General features: G+C 38.2%; 1 protein-coding gene across 4 annotated transcripts in view; it reads right to left on the bottom strand.

The window, feature by feature from the left end:
• The window catches only part of LCLAT1 (lysocardiolipin acyltransferase 1), a 91463-nt gene that overhangs the window by 27551 nt on the left and 44645 nt on the right, over positions 1 to 19267 (bottom strand). For all 4 annotated transcript variants that reach the window (XM_084285188.1, XM_084285187.1, XM_084285185.1 and 1 more), the window contains exon 6: positions 17066 to 17182. In XM_084285188.1, coding sequence (XP_084141314.1) covers positions 17066 to 17182 — 117 coding nt within the window. The remainder of the gene's footprint in view (positions 1 to 17065; positions 17183 to 19267) is intronic.

Below are 19267 nucleotides of genomic sequence, written 5' to 3'. Positions count from 1 at the left end.
GAATACAGCAGTTGAAAAACAGTCCTTTTCCTGTATTTTTCCCAGGTGGCAGCACTGGCTTAAATGCATAAAAATCTATGATGTTGGTTAGTTTCTGTGTGGAATAAAAATTACCTCCATCATCTCCCTCTAAGTTTTGCAACTTGTTCAGATGCAAGCTAACTTTAGAATCATTTTCTGCTTTGTTTTAATGAAGTTCGGCTGAAAAATAAAAATCTGAACCTCCACAGTGCAAACCCCAATATTCTGGTTAAAACAAATGTATTCTCAGATATTTGAAAATTCTTGACTGGATGTAATTCAGCAAAGCTTTATGTATTTCTACAGAGCTAAGGAGCCAGTCTTGAAAGAGCAAGCAGACAGAAAAGCAGTAGATCCTCCCTGGAGTCGGTGACAACTGCATTCATCTTGGAAGGGAGCAAAACAACTTTAGCCATAAAGGGTAAGACATTATTAGTAATAGAATTCTTCACATTCTTTTCACAAAAAGACATTTCATATTACAAGACGATATCCTAACAAACTAGCCTTAGATGGTTTGGTTGGATTGAGTCTGCACAGTGCAATGCCAACATATCATACGTTCTCCTGATCAAGCAAAAATTAAAGTAGGACAAGCTGTCCAGTCCAGATTGGGTTATTTGGTCTAAAAATACAGTTCCTGAATACCCATTTCACATCAGTATGAAATAACTCAGATGGCAACAACCAATTTCTTTTCCTGCAAGGTAGAGTTAGTACCTCCACATTACAATTTCCCAGGACTCTCATTACAATACCTTGCTATAACTGCTACACAGAACATCAAGTTCAAGCCGCTTGGACTGCAGTGGTTTAAATTTCTGGGCTCTTTTAGCCTCAGATTAATTTCTCTGAAGGGAAGACGGGGTACCACAATCACAGCTAAAGCAATTCAACTACATTAAAGACTAAAGCTAAAGAAAAGACCTTCTTTTTCTGAGTCTCAGGGAGAAAAAGAGAATTTATGTTCAGTGGAAGAAGAGACATGCAACTCGGGAAAGTACAAGGAAGTTGCAAGCATCTGCAAGGAAAAAATGAGAAAGGTTAAAGCCTAGCATGAGCGCAACCTGGTCAATATGGTAAAGGATAACAAAAAATGTTTTTACAAATTTGTTAACGGGGAGAAGAGGGCCAAGGAGAATCTCCATCCTTTACTGCACATGGTGAAGTACATGACTACTGAGGATAGGGAAAATGCTGAGGTTTTTAATGCCTTCTTTACATCTGTATTTACTAGTCAGACCAGTTATCCCCAAGGATAACTGGTCTGACTAGTAAAGTACTAGTAAAGTCTGGGATGGGGTGCAGAAAAAACACTCCCAGTTCAGGTGGAAACAGTTAGAGACCTGCTGCTCCACCTGGACTGTCACAAGTCCATGGGGCCAGATGAGATCCACCGGAGGGTGCTGAGGGAGTTGGTGGATGTGATTGCTGGGCTGCTTTCCATCATCTATCAGTGGTCACGATCATCCAGAGAGGTCCTGGCTGACTGGAGACTTGCTAATGTGATGCCCATCTATAAGAAGGGTTGTAAGGAGGACCCAGGGAACCACAGGCTTGTCAGCCTGACCTTGGTGCCAGGAAAGGTGATGGAACAGATCATCTTGAAGGCAATCGCACAGCATGTGTAGGACAAGCTGAGGATCATGCCCAGCCAGCATGTCATGAAAGACGAGCCCTGCCTGACCAACCTCATCTCCTTCCGTGACTGGGTGACCCGCCTGGTGGATGAGGGAAAGGCTGTTGACGTAGTCTACCCAGACTTCAGCAAGGCCTTTGGCACGGTCTCCCACAGTATTCTCCTGGAGAAGCTGTGGCCCATGGCTTGGGTAGGTACACTCTGTGCTGGGGTAAAAACTGGCTGGATGGCCGGGCCCAGAGAGTGGTGGTGAACAGAGGGAAATCCAGCTGGCGTGGAGTGGCTGGAAAGCTGTGCAGACAAAGAAGATCTGGGGGTGCTGGTTGATGCTCGCCTGAACATGAGCCAGCAGTGTGCCCAGGTGGCCAAGAAGGCCAACGGCATCCTGGCTGTGTCAGGGATGGTGCAGCCAGCAGGACCGGGGAGGTGATCGGCCCCTGTACCCTGGTTTGGTGGAGCCACACCTCGAGTACTGTGTTCAGCTTTGGGCCCCTCACTACAAGAAGGACATCAAGGCCCTGGAGCGTGTCCAGAGAAGGGCTACGAAGCTGGAGAGGGGCCTAGAGCACAAGTCCTGTGAGGAGCGGTTGAAGGAGCTGGGGTTGTTTGTTCTGGAGAAGAGGAGGCTCAGGGGAGACCTCATTGCTCTCTGCAACTACTTGAAAGGAAGCTGTGGGGAGCTGTGGGTCAGCCTCTTCTCACAGATTACCAGTGATAGGACTAGAGGGAATGGCCTCAAGTTGCACCAGAGAAAGTTCAGGTTGGAAATGAGGAGAAATGTCTTTTTGGAAAGAGCAGTCAGGCATTGGAATGGGTTGCCTAGGGAGGTGGTGGAGTCACTGTCCCTGGGGGTGTTCAAGGAAAAGTAGCTGGTATGGTGCTGTGATTTGGATTTAGGAAGAGAATAATGTTGATCACACGCTGATGGACTGAAAAGCCAAAGACTTTTCAGCTTCTCGCTCTGTCCTGCCAGCGGGCAGTGTGGGGGTGCAGCAGGAGCTGGGAGGGGACAGACCCAGGACAGCTGCCCCAAACTGGCCAAAGGGGTATTCCATCCCATCTGGCATCATGCTGGACAATTAACATAGGGGGGCTGTGTGGGGTGGGGGGGACCGGCTGCTGGGGATAGGTTGGACATTGGTCAGCAGGTGGTGAGCAGTTGCACTGTGCATCACTTGCTTTGTACACATTATTAGTAGGTAGTACTATTACCCTTATTGTTATTATTTTATTTTCTGTCCTAATAAACGGTCTTTATCTCAACCCACAAGCTTTCACTTTTTTTTTTTTTTTTTTCCCAATTCTCTCCCCCATCCCACTGGGAGGGGCAAGGAAGGTGAGTGAACGGCTGTGTGGTGCTTAGCTGCCAGCCAGGTTAAACCACAAAAGTGGTTGAGTCTCAATCCATTTAATGCTAAATGAAACTCTGGAGAATTTCTGCCTATTTCATAAATAGACTTTAATTTCTCATCTTCTCATTTGTCTGACTGAAAATTTCTAGGGTGAGTTTTACAGTACTGCTGGGCATTCCCAAATGCAGCCAGGGGAAGCTCTGCTTTGAACATGGAAAGCACTATGACTGTAAAATAATTCCATAGGTACCTAAAACCAGGCAGTAAATCTGACCTTAATTTGGCTGGGCTTCAATTTCCCACGTGTGTGAGATAAATACAGACACAGTGAAAATAAATTCCTTTAAGATCATGAAGCACTCTTGTACTAGAGCAGCAAGCAGCAGAAATGATTATATGAACATTCTGTTTTCAGAGAAGAGCTTGAAATGTGCAGTACATAAGCCCTGGGGCCATACACTGAAGACGAGGAGAAAACAAAATATTTAAAAGTTGCTCCTTCAGTGAGTGCTCATTGAAGGAAAGGATGTGTGTGGGGAAGAATGGCATGCAACCATTTAGTTAAGAACCAGATCATCTTGTACATAGGTATAAGAAAGCCAAAATAAGATTCCACAAACAGCTTTGTGATATTTTCTGACTTTGAGTGCCAAATTTGCCAAGCATTATGTTTTTTCTTTTTAAGTCTTGCTTTCACTCTTGGTTTCATCAGAATAAAATTACCAGTGCCCAAACAAATGGAATAAAACACTTACAATGTCATGATACTGGCTGCTGAAAAGTGATAAAATCAAATCTGACCTCACCCTTAAAAAAATACACTAACCCTTCAAATACAAAAGGTTTCATCTGCTTTTAAAGCCCAGACCTGATTTTGTAAGAAAGATTCAAAACTGTAAAGCTCTTAGACTAATTCTTAGAGCTCTAGACTTATTATAGCAGTGCTCATTAGCAACCGTAAAGGTACTTCACTATAATTTTTTTGATTCTGTTTCTCAGGCATTCATAAAATGAAATTAATCATTCATTTTGGACTTGAACATATAAAAATTGTACATTTCAAAGAAGCAAAGAAAAGAAATAGGATTTTGCCATTCTGACTTGCAGCACAAGTGTTAAAGCCTCAACTACAACGTTTGCACATACCAACTGTTTATGATAACAGTAGTCTTATTTTGGGCATTACAAAATTCAGTTGATGCTTCTACTATTTTTTAAAGCATCCCTAACACACTTGTGCACAGCCATTTCAAAGACTTTTTAATACCTAGAACTGCAAAACATACAGGCAAATGATTGTGTCCTGCATGCCTCTGGCAGTCCATTTACCACTGATTAAGGACTCCTGTCTTACTGAAAGCTGAATAGTGGCTAAACTAATCAAATTCAGCAGTAGATTAGAAAGAAGGAATAGGACTAAATTTTCTGCTCCAAGCTGAACATTGTCATGACAAACAATTTGGCAGATGCTGATCTAAATGCTTTGGGATTTGTATATCAAAATTGAATAGCCATATGCTTTCCACTGAAATGTGCCAAAGGTTCTTGAACAGCTTCTGAATTTTGTTTACACCTGTGCATATTAATATGCAATTAAGAATTGTTTTAATACCCTCACTCCAAAGACTTACAGCTTGAAGAGAGTCAAAAAAAAAAACTCTATATAATCTAGATTTATAACTTTTTATATATTCATGGGCAATTCTGACATGAAGCAAGCAAGCAGCATAAATAAAAAGTGCATATGGAGTCAGGCTAAGCACTGCCAGGCATGGAGTATTCTACAGTAGAAAGCTAAACACACCTTTTGTCACTTTTTCCTTCTCCTGAAGCCTGTTTTTATTCTACACTCAACCACCACGAATGAGTTTCCTGTCTTGCAGATAACAAGCTAGCTCTTGGCTGAATTTTGGCTGGAGTTGTTCACCTGGGGAAGCCACACGGTTCAGCCACCCTTGGATTGACACCATCTCCACCTCTGCCAGCCCAGCCCATATGCCAGGGGGAAGCACCCCTTCATTACTTCCACGAAGGCTTGGAAATAAGCTACTCTTTTCAAAATCTTGGCATTAACTATGACTGCTTATCACACTGATTCAACACTAGTCCCTTTAATCACTGAAAACAACAAATGGTGACATGACACCCAACACAGAACTAAATTGGCTTTTGAAAGGTTAACTTGTCTGTTTCTGTACAAGACAATACTTATGAAGACCACAGTTCTACTCTGTGTAAAACATACATTAAAATACCTACTCAGGAAAAGAAGATTTAAGAAGAAAGGATCTATTTCAAGCATGAATTTGCTGCTTTGTTCTATTCAAATGCAAAACAGTGTTGTTGCTTATTATATTGCCACTTTCAACATTGCTTAATTTACATAAAAATTAGATTCTTTTGCATTCATCAAGCATTCATGGTTAGCTGTGTATATTGAATATATTTCCATGTCACCATCCATTGCTAGATAATTAGTGCCTGCAACCCTTACCACATTTCGAACAGTGAAACATAATGAGATGTTATTTAACATCAAGTTTTCATTCAGCAGATGAATAGCAATTTCCTACCCATCTTCACCTCTCCTGTGTCTTCATACTTTTTTCTGATCTACTATACTTAAAGGGGATGCACGTTTCATTTATGTGATAGGCACCCAGTCCACTGAAGTTAAACGAGCATTCAACACAGACAACTAAATGCTGACCTTCTTCACCTTCTTTGTATTACCTTCTCTTCAAGTCATTCTACCTATTCCAACATATGGACATACAAGACAGAGGAATTTTCATTGAGATCAAGAATATCTACTTGAAACACTAGAATATTATTTTTTTTGTATAAAAATATTATACAATTTTTTGTCTTGCACAATGACAGATCCAGAACCTTATCCCAGTACAGTTTGAAATTTTCCACCATTTTCAACAAGTGAAGGACATAGAGAGTTGAACAACAAAACAGACACTTAGAATTACCTAACATAACTTTGCACCAAATTCCAGAAAAATCCCTGCAAAGGAATTCTTACCTCAAACATGAAATATGATAGAACTGTTGTTTCCTCCCACAAAACCCAATGTTTCTATTCTTAGTACACAAAGACTAAGCAATATTGAGGTACTGCAATAGCCAGGGCACAGGCCTGATATCAACAACTTTGTCATTTTCCTCCTTACTAAGATGCTTACAGCAGTTTACAGCTTTGGGACTAAGTTGTGCTCACATCTACTGCTCTTGGGCTAGGCACTTTGGACCAAAATTTATCTTTGGTTAACAAAAAGACTACCTGCTGTTTTGTTTTTGTTTTTTTCCTAGTGGAAATTAATTCATACTTCCTTTCTAGACCTGGTGTTGCATTCATTTACTTTCAAATACTGACAAAAGTTCATGGAAAAGCTACAACTGCATGCACAAGTAGGACCCATTACCCCAGATTCCTGCACCCTGCCCAGCACGCCATTCAAAGTTCTGGTGGAGATTTTACTGTCCATCCCGCTTCCTTTGGCAGCTTTACTTGACAGTGGTCTCCTTTCAGTTCTGATAGACATGATAACTCAAGCACATAACCCATTCAAAACAAATTCCTTTGAGAGCCACCAGCTGGCAAACTGGCCTAAAGACAGCAAGTTTGTCAGTGGGGTCCATATTATTCAAGGCTGTTCAGAAAATAGCAAGGCTTTTCAATAGCCTTTGTTTATCTTGTGACAAAAGCCATTGAGCATGTTATTCATCTTCTTATTATTTATTCATAATTTGCTCCTTACTGTTATGTTTGTGTTTTGCTTTTTTTTTTTTTAAACAGAAATCTTTTTGTGAAGTGTTATACTTCACAATAAAAACTATAAATAAATAATAAAAACTATAAAATAGTTTAAAAACTATTTTATGGAATAAAAACTATACTGGTATTCCTTTTCAAGATAACTAGTCTTGGAATTTGTCCACACGAGATATACATAGAAAATGACAACATTCCTGAACATTTTCCTGGAGGAAAATACAACATGATGCTTCTGCTTCATAAAGAAGAAATACAATTTAGTAAAGAAAGTCAGTGAAGAAACATATCAACTTGAAAACTGGAATGATTTTTTTTTTTTAAGAGAATGAAATCTGGGAGTTAGAAGATGCTTGTTTTGTAACCTATTCAAATAACCCATTTGATATTGCACTGCTCCCTAAAACATACTCTGGATTATGCATAGATATAAAACGTTATTTTATTTATAAGATCTAGGTTTCATAATGCACTGTCACAGTATACATCCTCAAATCCCTCTTGTTTCTTTCATCTATCTTCAGAACTTTCATCCTTTTGTATTTGCAAGAACTCTTTAACTAAAACAATGAAATTACCAGACTGGCAAAAACACTTTTGTTCTCTCACTAAAAAGCATACACCACAAGAGGGCTACATTCAATCTTGCTTTCTGAAATTCTTGTTTCTGGGCATTTAGTTATGCAATCTGAGCATTCAACCCTTTTCTTTATTTTACTTTGAAAACATACATTACCTTATGAGGCTATTGACTTGTAGGTCAAGACAGAGCATGCAGCTAGTGAATCCTGGATTTTTTTCAAGCCACATGTACCTTCCCAACTGGGTTCCTCTGTCAGCTAAGAGGAGGCAAGGGAGCAAGACAGTCAAACTCATTCTGAAAAACAGCACTGCCACCCTGGTTTATGGTTTAAGGACGCTCCAGGATATTTTGCAGACTGAGTGTCCTCACTTTGGTCATATTCTGAGCTAGCTGGACCCCATGTTGGCTTCATTACCACAAGTTTTTTGGTTTGTGTGTAATGCTGCCCTAATCTTGCTATGGTGCTTTCAGTCAGTTCAGAGGGAGTGGCAGAGTGAAATCATTTTGCTCCTAAAAAAATTATGGGGGATATATCCTTACTGCATAAAATCACAAAGAATAAGAAATAATTTCTTTCTCTAACTGTACTAACAAGGTTTTAGAATGTGATCCTCATCCTAGACAATTTTTCAAGTAAGACAGAAAACAGCCCATCAAAACCCCTACATATATACACACCTTTGTATGTAAGCAATAGTGTACCTTACATGAGAAACCTCACCATGCAAGCCATGGACTCATTATATTCTATCAGCATTTCCCTGTTCGATTTTAATGAGTTCTGCACTGCTCACTGCTATCCAAACAAGAACATGTGAAAAAGAATATGCTGCTGGGTGGTTATGAAATGCATGGGGAACAGTGAGAGGCATGGGACTGAAAGTCAAGAGAATTTATCCCGTCAAGGAGGTGAATAATCTTTCCAAATGTTTTCTCCTCATGTACAACACAATTATTAAAAATCAGGGATTACGTATATAATTTAAAAATGATTGCATGCTTACATGCATGTCTCAGTGTGTAATGTCAACTGAATTCATTAGCACCACAGGTAGAATAAATCCTAATCAATCTCCATGGCTTCTCAGCATTGTTTGGAATGTATTATTAACAAGTTTATTAGATATTTCCAATGCTGTGGACATGCAGCGTGCACTACGTGAGACAGCTGCAGCTTAACTGACTGCTACCTGCTTCAACAATACTGGTGTACTGGTGTGATGGCTGTTTCAGACGCACAAAACCAAAATCTCTGCCTCAAAAAGACACAGTCCTCACAAATATGCAAAGAATGGGAAGAAAAGAAGGAGCCACATAGCTGCTGAGCATATGTTTCATTTCTTTCTTTGATCCACACTGTAAGAAGAGCAAAGCAAAGAGTTCATAGAGAAAGCCAAGGAGCTTTCAGGTCTTTTGTAAGGAATGCTTTTTTAGGTAAGTGAAGACAGAAGAAGGACTGGTTAAATCACAGTGGTGCTGCTGATGAACCCAGAGAGCACTCAGGCAAAGAATCCTTCTGAGGGAAGATTTTTTTAGAAGCATCCCAGCAGATTTAAAGAACAGTAATTCTTATAGGATTTTAAATGGGACTTGTGTCCCTAAGGTCTGTGTGTTTGGCTTTTCAACATCAGTACCCATAGCAACTTCCAGGCAACACAATCGCGCCACTGCTCACAAATTCCAAAGTGTCTGAAGCGTTTTTGAGAATGTCTTTCTTTTTATTTATTGTGCATATAATGCTTTTCTCCTAATAGATGTGCTTATTGTCTCCATAATGCCACAAACCATCAGGACAGGCTGGCTCCTTTCAGTGCAGCAAAGGACTGGTTATCAGCATGAGCCAACCAGAAGGATGCTCAGGCCCCTGCTTCTGCAACTGTTTCATAAAAACTAAGAGCATTTGCTTTTAATCTCATACTGCAACATCAACAATGACCAGCAACACAAAAGAAAAAAAATCAGTGTTTCATATACCTACATGTAGATAATACGTACGTCAGAGGTGTTTATTTTAAGATACAAGCACTAGCTTTTTACAGTAAGAAATGGGACTGGGGAGAGAGATGTCTACAGAGAATGTACATTAAACTCAGTTCTCAGCTAGCAGCTATTCCACAGGACACTGACATTATGGGAAAATATGTTCAAACCTTGCATCTGTACATACTTCATTATAACAGTTAATTCACATTGTACAGATCTTCAAAGAATTGGCATGGCACGTACACAGCAGAGGGAAACTCTTCCAAGCAGAGGGAAACTCTTCTACCAAAGTTTGGTGAGAACATCAACAGCAAAGACATTATTTCCTTCCCTCCAGAAGCCTGCAGTTCAGAAAAAGGTTGACAAATGTCTTGAAACAGCAATATTTCAGATTACATACTAGGTGAAGAGTTGAGTTTATGCTGAAGTTTGTGTTTTGATAAAAATCTATTTTAGAAAGCATTTATACTCTACTACAATTTTTCCCAAGCTCCTCTGCCCTTGTATGTTTTTCGTTTTGCAGTATCAGTACCATAGCAACACCCAGGACTCATGAATGTGGAACTGCTCTCAACATCTCTGGAGCAGAGTCGTGCAAATGACTGCCAAGCTCAGGGATCTGAGTCAGCCTGGAAAAGTAAGACGTTGGGCTAATTTTTGTATACCCTGAAAATAATGGCAGGGGACTGGGAGGAGAGCAAAGGGAAGAAGATGATGAAGCTGCAACAGTATTAAGGAATGAAAGAAAAAAAAATGCTTACAGTTTAATGATGATTAAATTTTGCAACTAGAGGAGATTGCAAGTTTTATTACTATCTTACAGATTTGATAGCTATATCAACAACTTCAGGGTTCCAACATTTTCAGTAACTGAAATGATACTCCATGGACCTTCTCCCCTGCCAGCAATTACTCATATAGAAAAGTGATATCAGAAATAAAAAAATACATTTATAACAACTTGATGGAAGTGAAAAGAGCCAGCATCTGCAAAAATTGGAAGAGTGGGTAATTCATTAAATATGTTCGAGAATCTCCTCTACAATACAACACTGATTTGGGATTAGTCTATTCAGTGTGTAGATGCAATTTTTCCAACAAAACACATCAGGAAACATCATCTCCTAACTGAAACTAAAGCAATATTTTGTCCTGAAAAAGTATGTTTACTCTCTGCTCAAGACTTCTTGAAGCAATTATCTACCTTATTAATAAACAGAGCTGAGAAATGGATATGGTGTGTACAGCATCTGGTAATGCCATGTGAAATAGATAACAATACTATTCTGACTTTTAGAGTAATTAATTTCTACTTCAGCAATAATTATACTACTAATGCAACCAACAACACCTGCAAAATCATGGATCATAGCCTGACAAGAGCAAGCAGTAATAATCTTGAACTTTACATGAGGCTCACCTATTGTAGGTCCTGCAGCCATTAGTCTCTAAAAATAACAAAAACAAAACAAACAAACAAACAAAAACAACAACAAACATACAAAAAGCTCAGTATTCTGACACAGACACACACAAAAAAAAAATCCCCTTGATAATTTTTACATCATTCAGTAGGCTTTCTTAGCATCAAGCCAGTCACAAGGATGTCATGAACAAGCCCACCAAAGGGACAGGTTCTTGTTTTGTGTGGACTCAGTGGAACATAGAAGCATTCCAAGATACTACAGTGACCTAACCTTACTGCTGTGAGGGACACTGTAAGAACAGAAATAATGAAAAAAATGCCATCTGATCAGATGACTGACCTTTTGAAATAAGCACCCATAGAGATGCTGACCAAGTCTAGACTAGCAGATATACCTCATTACACACATTCATTTCACCATTTAGCCAAAAATCTTAAACAAACAGAATAATCTTTCATTAAAATGTCCTGAAGAGAAGACAGATTTAAACAATCAATCAGATCATGAATGTCATCAAATCAGAATATTATCTTTAATTCTGAAGAGATTTATTTAGCTTTTACTGAACCATCATTTTCCTGAACTCATCTGTTGTCAAGCAAGACCTTCACTTCTACCCATGTGGTTGGCTACCATCACGCTAGGCTTGCAGTTGTAGAAATTAAGAAGTCCCCATTTGCCAATTATTAGCACACATTTATCACAGACACTGTGTATTCTGAGTGAAGGGAAAATGCTGAAAACCCCTAACTGCTGGCAAATATATATATATTTTTTAACATGGTTAGCACAGCTACTAGGAATAACCTGTGAGGAGGTAAATGGAAAATGATCTGCTACATGGTTTATCTGCTTGTCACAAGCCATGACGCACATGTAAGAGAGCGTAAGAAGATTACTTCAGTTGATGGATGTTGATAGGCTCAGGATCATACAACCTGAAATATTTCTATGAGTTGTACGGATGTGTGGGTAACAAACCCAAGAATCTGTCAAACTGCAAACACCACAGCTAGCAGTTCTGACATGAAGATACTGGAAATACTGCAGTGAAATGCTGCACTCCATTCTCAGAAAACAATGGAGGATGGAAAGAGGAAAGGATGGGGTCTGAGAGATGAGAGTAGCTTGGAAAAAAAACACAACTCTTTCCTAGAATGACTGAAAAAATGGGCTGCTTGACACAAAGGTGAGGTGAATACTGCTCCAGTAATATATGAAAAAAGAGAGGGGAGGAAAAAATGTGCATCACAGGCCAGAAAATATCTGACAGAAAACCGGTGCTTGCTCTGAGATGACGCCAAAGTGTGCTCATGCAGATGTTTGCAAGATTTGGTAATCATTGATGGTTAGCACAATTCTGGAAGAAGTCAGTCTGCCCTCTCCCATGCTCCTGCTTACAGAGAGAACTGTCACTGCCTGCAGCAAAGCATGATAGCCTCCCCTGGATTTTCTACATCACTGAATTTCACAGACCTGCCCAGTGACAAAAGGACATTTTTGAGCAAGGCCTTTGATTGGTTTTTGTTTGTTTGTTTTTATGAACTAATTTATTATGAATTTTCTTCCAAAACATAAAAGGCATACAAGCTTCAATTTATATAGAGATAATTTTCTACATCAAAGGCTATGCTATTTACTGCACAGGTTCCAATTCTTATGAAAGTACAATTACAGTTACAATGCCAAACAGTAAAGCTTTAAAACTGCATTTTCAGCTAAAGAATTGCTATAAGCTCTTTCGCAGCAGCTCTGCAATTTCTAACTATCAGTCTTACTCATAAAATGACTCTGGGAGGCACACATACACCGAGCAAAACAGCTTGGGAAGAAAGAATTTCCTTGCATTGAGGAATGATATCTTAGAGTTGTTGCTTAATCTTTGCAAATCTGGCAGACATACATGTGAAATTAGTTGATTGAGGACTTCATGTGGCCACTTACACCTTCCTGTTTTCCAAACAATGTGGTTTCAGTTGACACATGCACAAAACAATCACCAGAAACAGGTCAGAGCTGGTCTGAGAGGTTGCACTGCTTATCAATGCTGGTCAGTGTACAAGCTCTGGCCCCACAAAACTCACAGAGACTTTGGTAGTGGTCCAGCATAACATTCTGGGAGTCAGAAATCTGTTAGATTATAAAAAGTGAGGATAGCTTTCATTAGAACAACAGATCTAGATCTTATTGTGATGTGATATGGGTCCTTTCTATGTACTGCATCTCTGTTAAACAGAATATGAAGCGGGCACGAACATGAAAACTGCTGAAGACCTGCTTCACTGTGGTTCCATTGGACCAAATAAAACCTCTGCAGACACTTCTGTTCTCAAGACCTGCATGCCTTACTCACTGTTTATGTGAAGAGGAAACAAACTTTGCATGTCAGAGTAGGAATCAGCGTATTTTATACATTCAGCCATACAGCCCTTAACCCTTAATTATGGACCCACATTTCACACCTGTGTTGATTTTCCTTTAAAAAACACAAATATAATGCCCTCTGAAATTAGTATTACTTTGATTTATATTTGAAGGAATGAATGACATCCAGGTATTAAAGACATATAGCAAGTGTCAAAAAGAGGTCAATTAAAATTTAATGTTAACAGAAATGATTGCCTGCAATAGTACGAACAATCTTCTAATGATGCTTTAAAACCTTAGCTCTGTCTGAACCCTTACTGTTTATTTGGTCCTGAGAAAATACTTAAAAGCCATGAGGCAAGCTTAAGAAAACATTCATAAACTACTTTTTTCCCTTGACTCTTTGACTACAATTACAGATATTATGTTAAGATAATATATGCAATTCAATGAATCCAGACAGTATTGAATCAAACTCAAAGGTATAATTTTCAATCTCTTTGAAACATAATACTAGAGACGTGTGAACTTTCAACATAATTTGAAATGTTAGGAAAACTTTATGAAATACAACCAGGCCTGAAAACCTAAACTTAATTTCTGATTAACCTTCTTGACCATTCAGAGAAGGATCTTAAACCAGAACATCATGACCATTAAATAAACCCGAAGTGATTTTAATTAACCTTGTTAGAGGCATGCTTATAAAAGTCTTATTTAAATTTTTGATTATTTCTGTCATTTTTCAAAAACCCACAGGTTGTAAAGATTTCCCTTAATCCAAGTTCTGCCAAAAGTAACTCCACGTGTGTGACATCTACTCTGAGTTGCAAGCTCAAAAAAGGGATTTGATAAGAATTTAGGCAATGATCAAAGAGAGGTATGTAATGAAGACTTTAAAAAAAAAAAAAAATCATGAGCAGTCTTAATTTTGGTGTCTCGAGTTCATTTTCCATTGCTTTTTTTATATCAAAACATGATGTGACTCTGTATTTCCAAAAATGCTCACCTATGCTCACTACTTCTACTACTTCCCAACTCTTCCTTGCCAAGCAAGGCTTCCAGCAAGGAAAAACCTACCAGCAGGTCCTTATTCTTTTTAATAATCTCAAACTTCTCCCTTTGGCAGGCAGAATAACCAATATGTGGTAAAGATCTGGAATTACTTACCCAAAGAAATGCAGCAGAAAGCTCTAATAATTTTTTACCAGGTGCTGATTCAGAATTTTCTTGCCAGTCTCTTTGGTGGAGGTTAAGTAGATATATATTTTTTTAGCTCCCATAATCTCAGAAATTACTTAGGAGTCACCTTAGCAGCATTTAATAATTTAATCAGGTAGTTGAAATAATGACCATAGAAGAGCGAGAAGAAGGCCAGAGGAATCTGTGTTCATTATCACTGGCAAAAATCAATTTGCATGGCTCAGAAATTTTTGCCACCTATGAAGAACAAAAACCCTGACAGCCACCAGGGTTACGTTGTTACTGTATAGCTAGTGCTTCCTCTAGGAAGCAACTCCCTAGCTAAGACACAAGCAACATTTAACTGAAGATTATTTTTTTCCCCAGTTCTTCATTTCCTATTCAGAAGGGTCACTAATAGTTATTTTTAGGTAATAACAGGTAATTCTATCTATGCATATTAAACAGTGTTCTTGTCAAATTATTACTATTTTTTCTAACATTCAAAAACCAGTTACATTTCTAATGACATTTCCCTCCCTTCCTCAGCCTATTTTGGGAGCAAAATAACGTGCTCAGACCTAAAGTTAAGACACTTCAAGCCTTAGAAATGGAAAAGAGTGTAAACACCCTGTCCTTAACAATCCTGTGGTGTTTTTTACTTTATTTTTATTTTTTCTTACTGCTGGTATCAGAAATTAGAATTGTACGAAAGGCACTCAAATAGTACAAATAATCAGTCAAACCAGAGCTGGATGATAATGCTAGGTGTCAATGCTATGTGCTATCTATACCTGGACAGATGACCACCTGGACATCTACCTTTTATATACAAAATAGTGTATATATAGGCAGGTCTGTAATACTTGAAAGTGTTTTAATGTAAAGTGACTACAGTTGGCTTGTCCATATAAATAAAATATTTCCACATAAATTGTCCATATCTGGCACACTTGCAAATAATTGAAAAACAAGTCTCAAATTAGTAAATAATAAATTAGTATTTTAAAATGCTAGCTGAACTGCATTCTCACACATACATTACTACCTAATACTCTACAGTTATAATGTTTGTAGCTCATAATGGCTATTGTTGTACCAAATAACTAGTGAATTCAGTGCTAGAGGGACGTTAACATTTCACATAACATTTGCCTGCCTTAAATAGAAGTAGAGCTTAAAGCACTGGAAATTTGCATAGATCTCTCAAGCAAGAGAGAATCTCTGCATCTCTTGTACAAGAGAAAAGTATTCTTATAAAAATAGAAAATGACTGTATAGCCATAAAAGCTCATTTCTGAGGTAAATATAGAATCTACTATTTTTTAAGTTGATAATATTTCAGGTTGAAATCATTCCTTTAACTTAAAATTTATTCCACCCTAGAAATATTATTATGCAATAGGTTAATCTAGTGCTGAAAAGCTTTAAGTAAAACAAGTTTTTGAAATTTCATGTATGACAATTTTTTCATTACAGCAAATTGAGTAATAAACATTCAAAGTACATGAAAATGTCCATTGAATGTCAGATGGTCAAAAATATATTGACTATATCTGTGGTCAAACAGATATATAGTCCTTTACAGAGAGTGTCCAGTTGGACAAAATATCAAAGTATTTGCTATGATTTTGGTGTATCTGCTCAGTAGGAATGTGGTAAAATGCAAGTCAACCCTACTTCTAAAAGCTAAAAATTCTAGCAAGGAAAAACCTACCAGCAGGTCCTTATTCTTTTTAATAATCTCAAACTTCTCTCTTTGGCAGGCAGAGTAACCAATATGTGGTAAAGATCTGGAATTACTTATCCCAGAAGAATGAACCTATAAATAAGTCACTTTATATCATGCTTATATCATGTTTATTTTCTTCAACCATGCATTCATATATACTATGAATATTCACTCATCTGTATTTGAATTGCTGCCCTATCAGTATTATTATAATGGTTACAGTTATGACCTAGAGACTGGCAGAAGTCTCATCAAAATGCCCATTTCCAGAACAACCCCCAGATGTTTCATTCTAACAAGCAATTGCACCTCTATACTCTGCTCCCTTGATATTGGGAATTGGATTCAGTCTCTAACACCAGATGAATACAGGGATGGAAGATTACTTCTAGGTAAAAAGCAAGTACCACACATTGTCTCAACCAATGAGCTGCCAAGCAACATAACTCATATTTCACACAGCTTCTCCAAACCACCATTGCATCGAAAAGCTAGCAGCACTGGGCATCTTCATGTTGCTCAGCATTCCCACTGTCCATTGAATACACCAATGTGTGCTCTCTGCCCTCAAAAAGATTTTCCTTCTACTTTTAAGAGAGGGCAGTGTAGCACGTCTGCACGTTCAGACTGAACCCTGCAACCACCCTGTTGGGATTAAGGAAAGGTATAGACAATAAGGTTCTTGGGTTCTTTTTTGCTATTTTCCTGAGGTAGACTGCTAAACAAACTACACTATTTAAAAAATGCAAAAATACTGATCTTGTACAATACATATCTTCTGATGATATTAGCATCCCGTATCAACTCTCTCAAATCTCTCCACGTTACAATCATTTAAGTATGGTTGCAAACAAAAACCTTTTTTGTGTGATCAGTATACATAAAGCATCTCCGAAATCACTTCAAGCAGCCTTGTGAATATCAACTTCTACAACTGTGTTGAGAGTGGTTATCTTGAAGACAAAGAAGTGTGCACAAGCACAGAGCAGCATTACCTTCCCGTAGACATTCCACCACAAACGTGAATCCCGTAGTTCGCGGATGTAAGACATACTCATATTTTCGAAGTCCGTTCTTTTCAGCAAAGTCATTACTGCGGGCTTTGGTACTTTCTGAAAGAGAGAATAAAAATTACCATTTTCTATTAGTGTGTATGTAGACCAAGACTTAAGGATCATTCTTGTATGACAGCAGTTCACACAGAACAGATGTAAAACAGCTTTTCAGACAGAGGCAGACTGCAAAGTGCTTCTGGTTAGATATGTATATTTTTGTATTATGAAGAGCAATGTGGATTGCAAGAAAAGCCTTTTTACCGTGTTATTACTTTTCAGAAAATACTTAGAAAATTTTTCATATTTTTGAAATGCAACCTGAAATCTAGAAATTAAAATTTAATAGATCTTCTTAGGCTTCAGTGCCTGTTTTAAAGTGAAATGTGTTAATGACTTCACCAACTGTTTTTTAAACTCAAAGACACAATGTACAGCAATATAGGTTTGACGTTGTGTATAGAAATACCTTGAGTTCAATGAAAACTTATTTTGGAAAGAAAACATTAAATGGAGGAAAACAGTTAATCGAACACATTCAAACAGTATTTTACTTCATTTTGAACTTGATACATGTTATTCATCACCCTGTGCTGCACACACATAACCCACTACAATTTTTTGACCTAGTGCCCAGTGCCACAACACATCCTTGTTCCTGTACGCACAACACGGGTTAGGATCTGGAAAACCACCTGGCTAAACCCCATGACACACGGATTTCAAAACTCTGGCAAAAAGAATTCTCTCCAGAGTAAAACAAAAGTTTTTAAGAGCCAATTCTTACAACTGCTTACAGAGCCCACTAGGGCAGGAAGACACAGACACCAAAGTGCTTTTTATGAAGACAAGCGGAGAGGAAGCAATTTATGCTCTCATACAGAGACTCTTCAAAGCAGAAGTCAGCAGCCAAAAGGCCTCTGCTGGCTGCACTTACCCCTTCACCGCGGGTACTTCTGCACCTCATCTTGGACAGCAAGAGAAAGGACATATACAACATTCCCATGGCAACATGAAAAAATTCAACTTTCTCAACTAACTTCTTTAATAACTAGCATTTATATAGACTCCTACAGATGTTGTAAAAGATGAAATCCCAGCAACATCTGTGGAACAAAATCATTGCCTAAGCAATATATAATCTTTCTCCAGGAGAAAGAGCTCTAAGTACCCACAGTTAACCTCAACAGAGATGAAAAATAAACCAGTGGAAAAACATACTGTTGCTTAATAACTCAACAGAATTGATACTTATAGGTAAGCTCTTTTCCTTGCACTTATCATAATTTTTCCCTGTAAAGGAGCAATAGCACTTGTGGAAAAACCAGCAACAGCAGTATGATATGCCTTTTTCACAGTGATCCATCTTTCTGTTTACCCTAAAATACAAGAGCTCTTGGGTTTACCAGCAAGTGTGGGTCTCTCATAAAGGAGCAACTACCAATGAATAAATGCTATACCATAGTAGTATACTGAGGAATTTTTCCACTGTAACCTATCGTTAACTGTACAAGGTAACACATTATATATATGCTTTTTATCCACATAGATTATCCATAATAAGATTTACTGCACAGTTCTCCTGACCATGTGATTTGGAGGAAAGGAAAACTACTGCACAGGAGGCAAGCAATTCAGTAAAGAGCATCCAAAGATTTAATTCTTGCCAAATTTCCAAAAAAGTACAAACACTTGAGAATATTACCTCTTTTAAAAGCACTGTTAAAATTACTGAATGTGAGATATTAAAATTATAGTTGGCTACATAAATTAATCTTTTCTTGGGCATATGCATCATGTCATTCATCATATGATCAGAGTACCTGTTTTTGTCTGCTAGACGACTACTACTTCATTCAATTTTGGAAACAGACTATGGTGAATCAGTGAAGGGAACTTGCCTTTAGGATCCCTGCTTCTTACGGCAAAACTTGAACAAGTAGTCATAATCAAGGCTTGGAGTGGCATAGGAGAGAGCAATCTGGTAACTATTAAATGTTCCACTGAAAAGCTGGATTCTACCTCTTAACCATAACTGTATCGTACTATTAGCCCAGCAACCTAAACTCTTTATGAAATTACACTGATGACGAGGAGTTTTCCTTTTAAAAGCAGACAAGTCAAAAGCTTCTTTCCAGATTCTGT

This window comes from Netta rufina, assembly GCF_964035555.1.
Source record: "Netta rufina genome assembly, chromosome: 3".
Taxonomy (NCBI): domain Eukaryota; kingdom Metazoa; phylum Chordata; class Aves; order Anseriformes; family Anatidae; genus Netta; species Netta rufina.
Note: the sequence above shows the minus strand (reverse complement) of the source record. Positions and strands in the feature narration are given on the sequence as shown.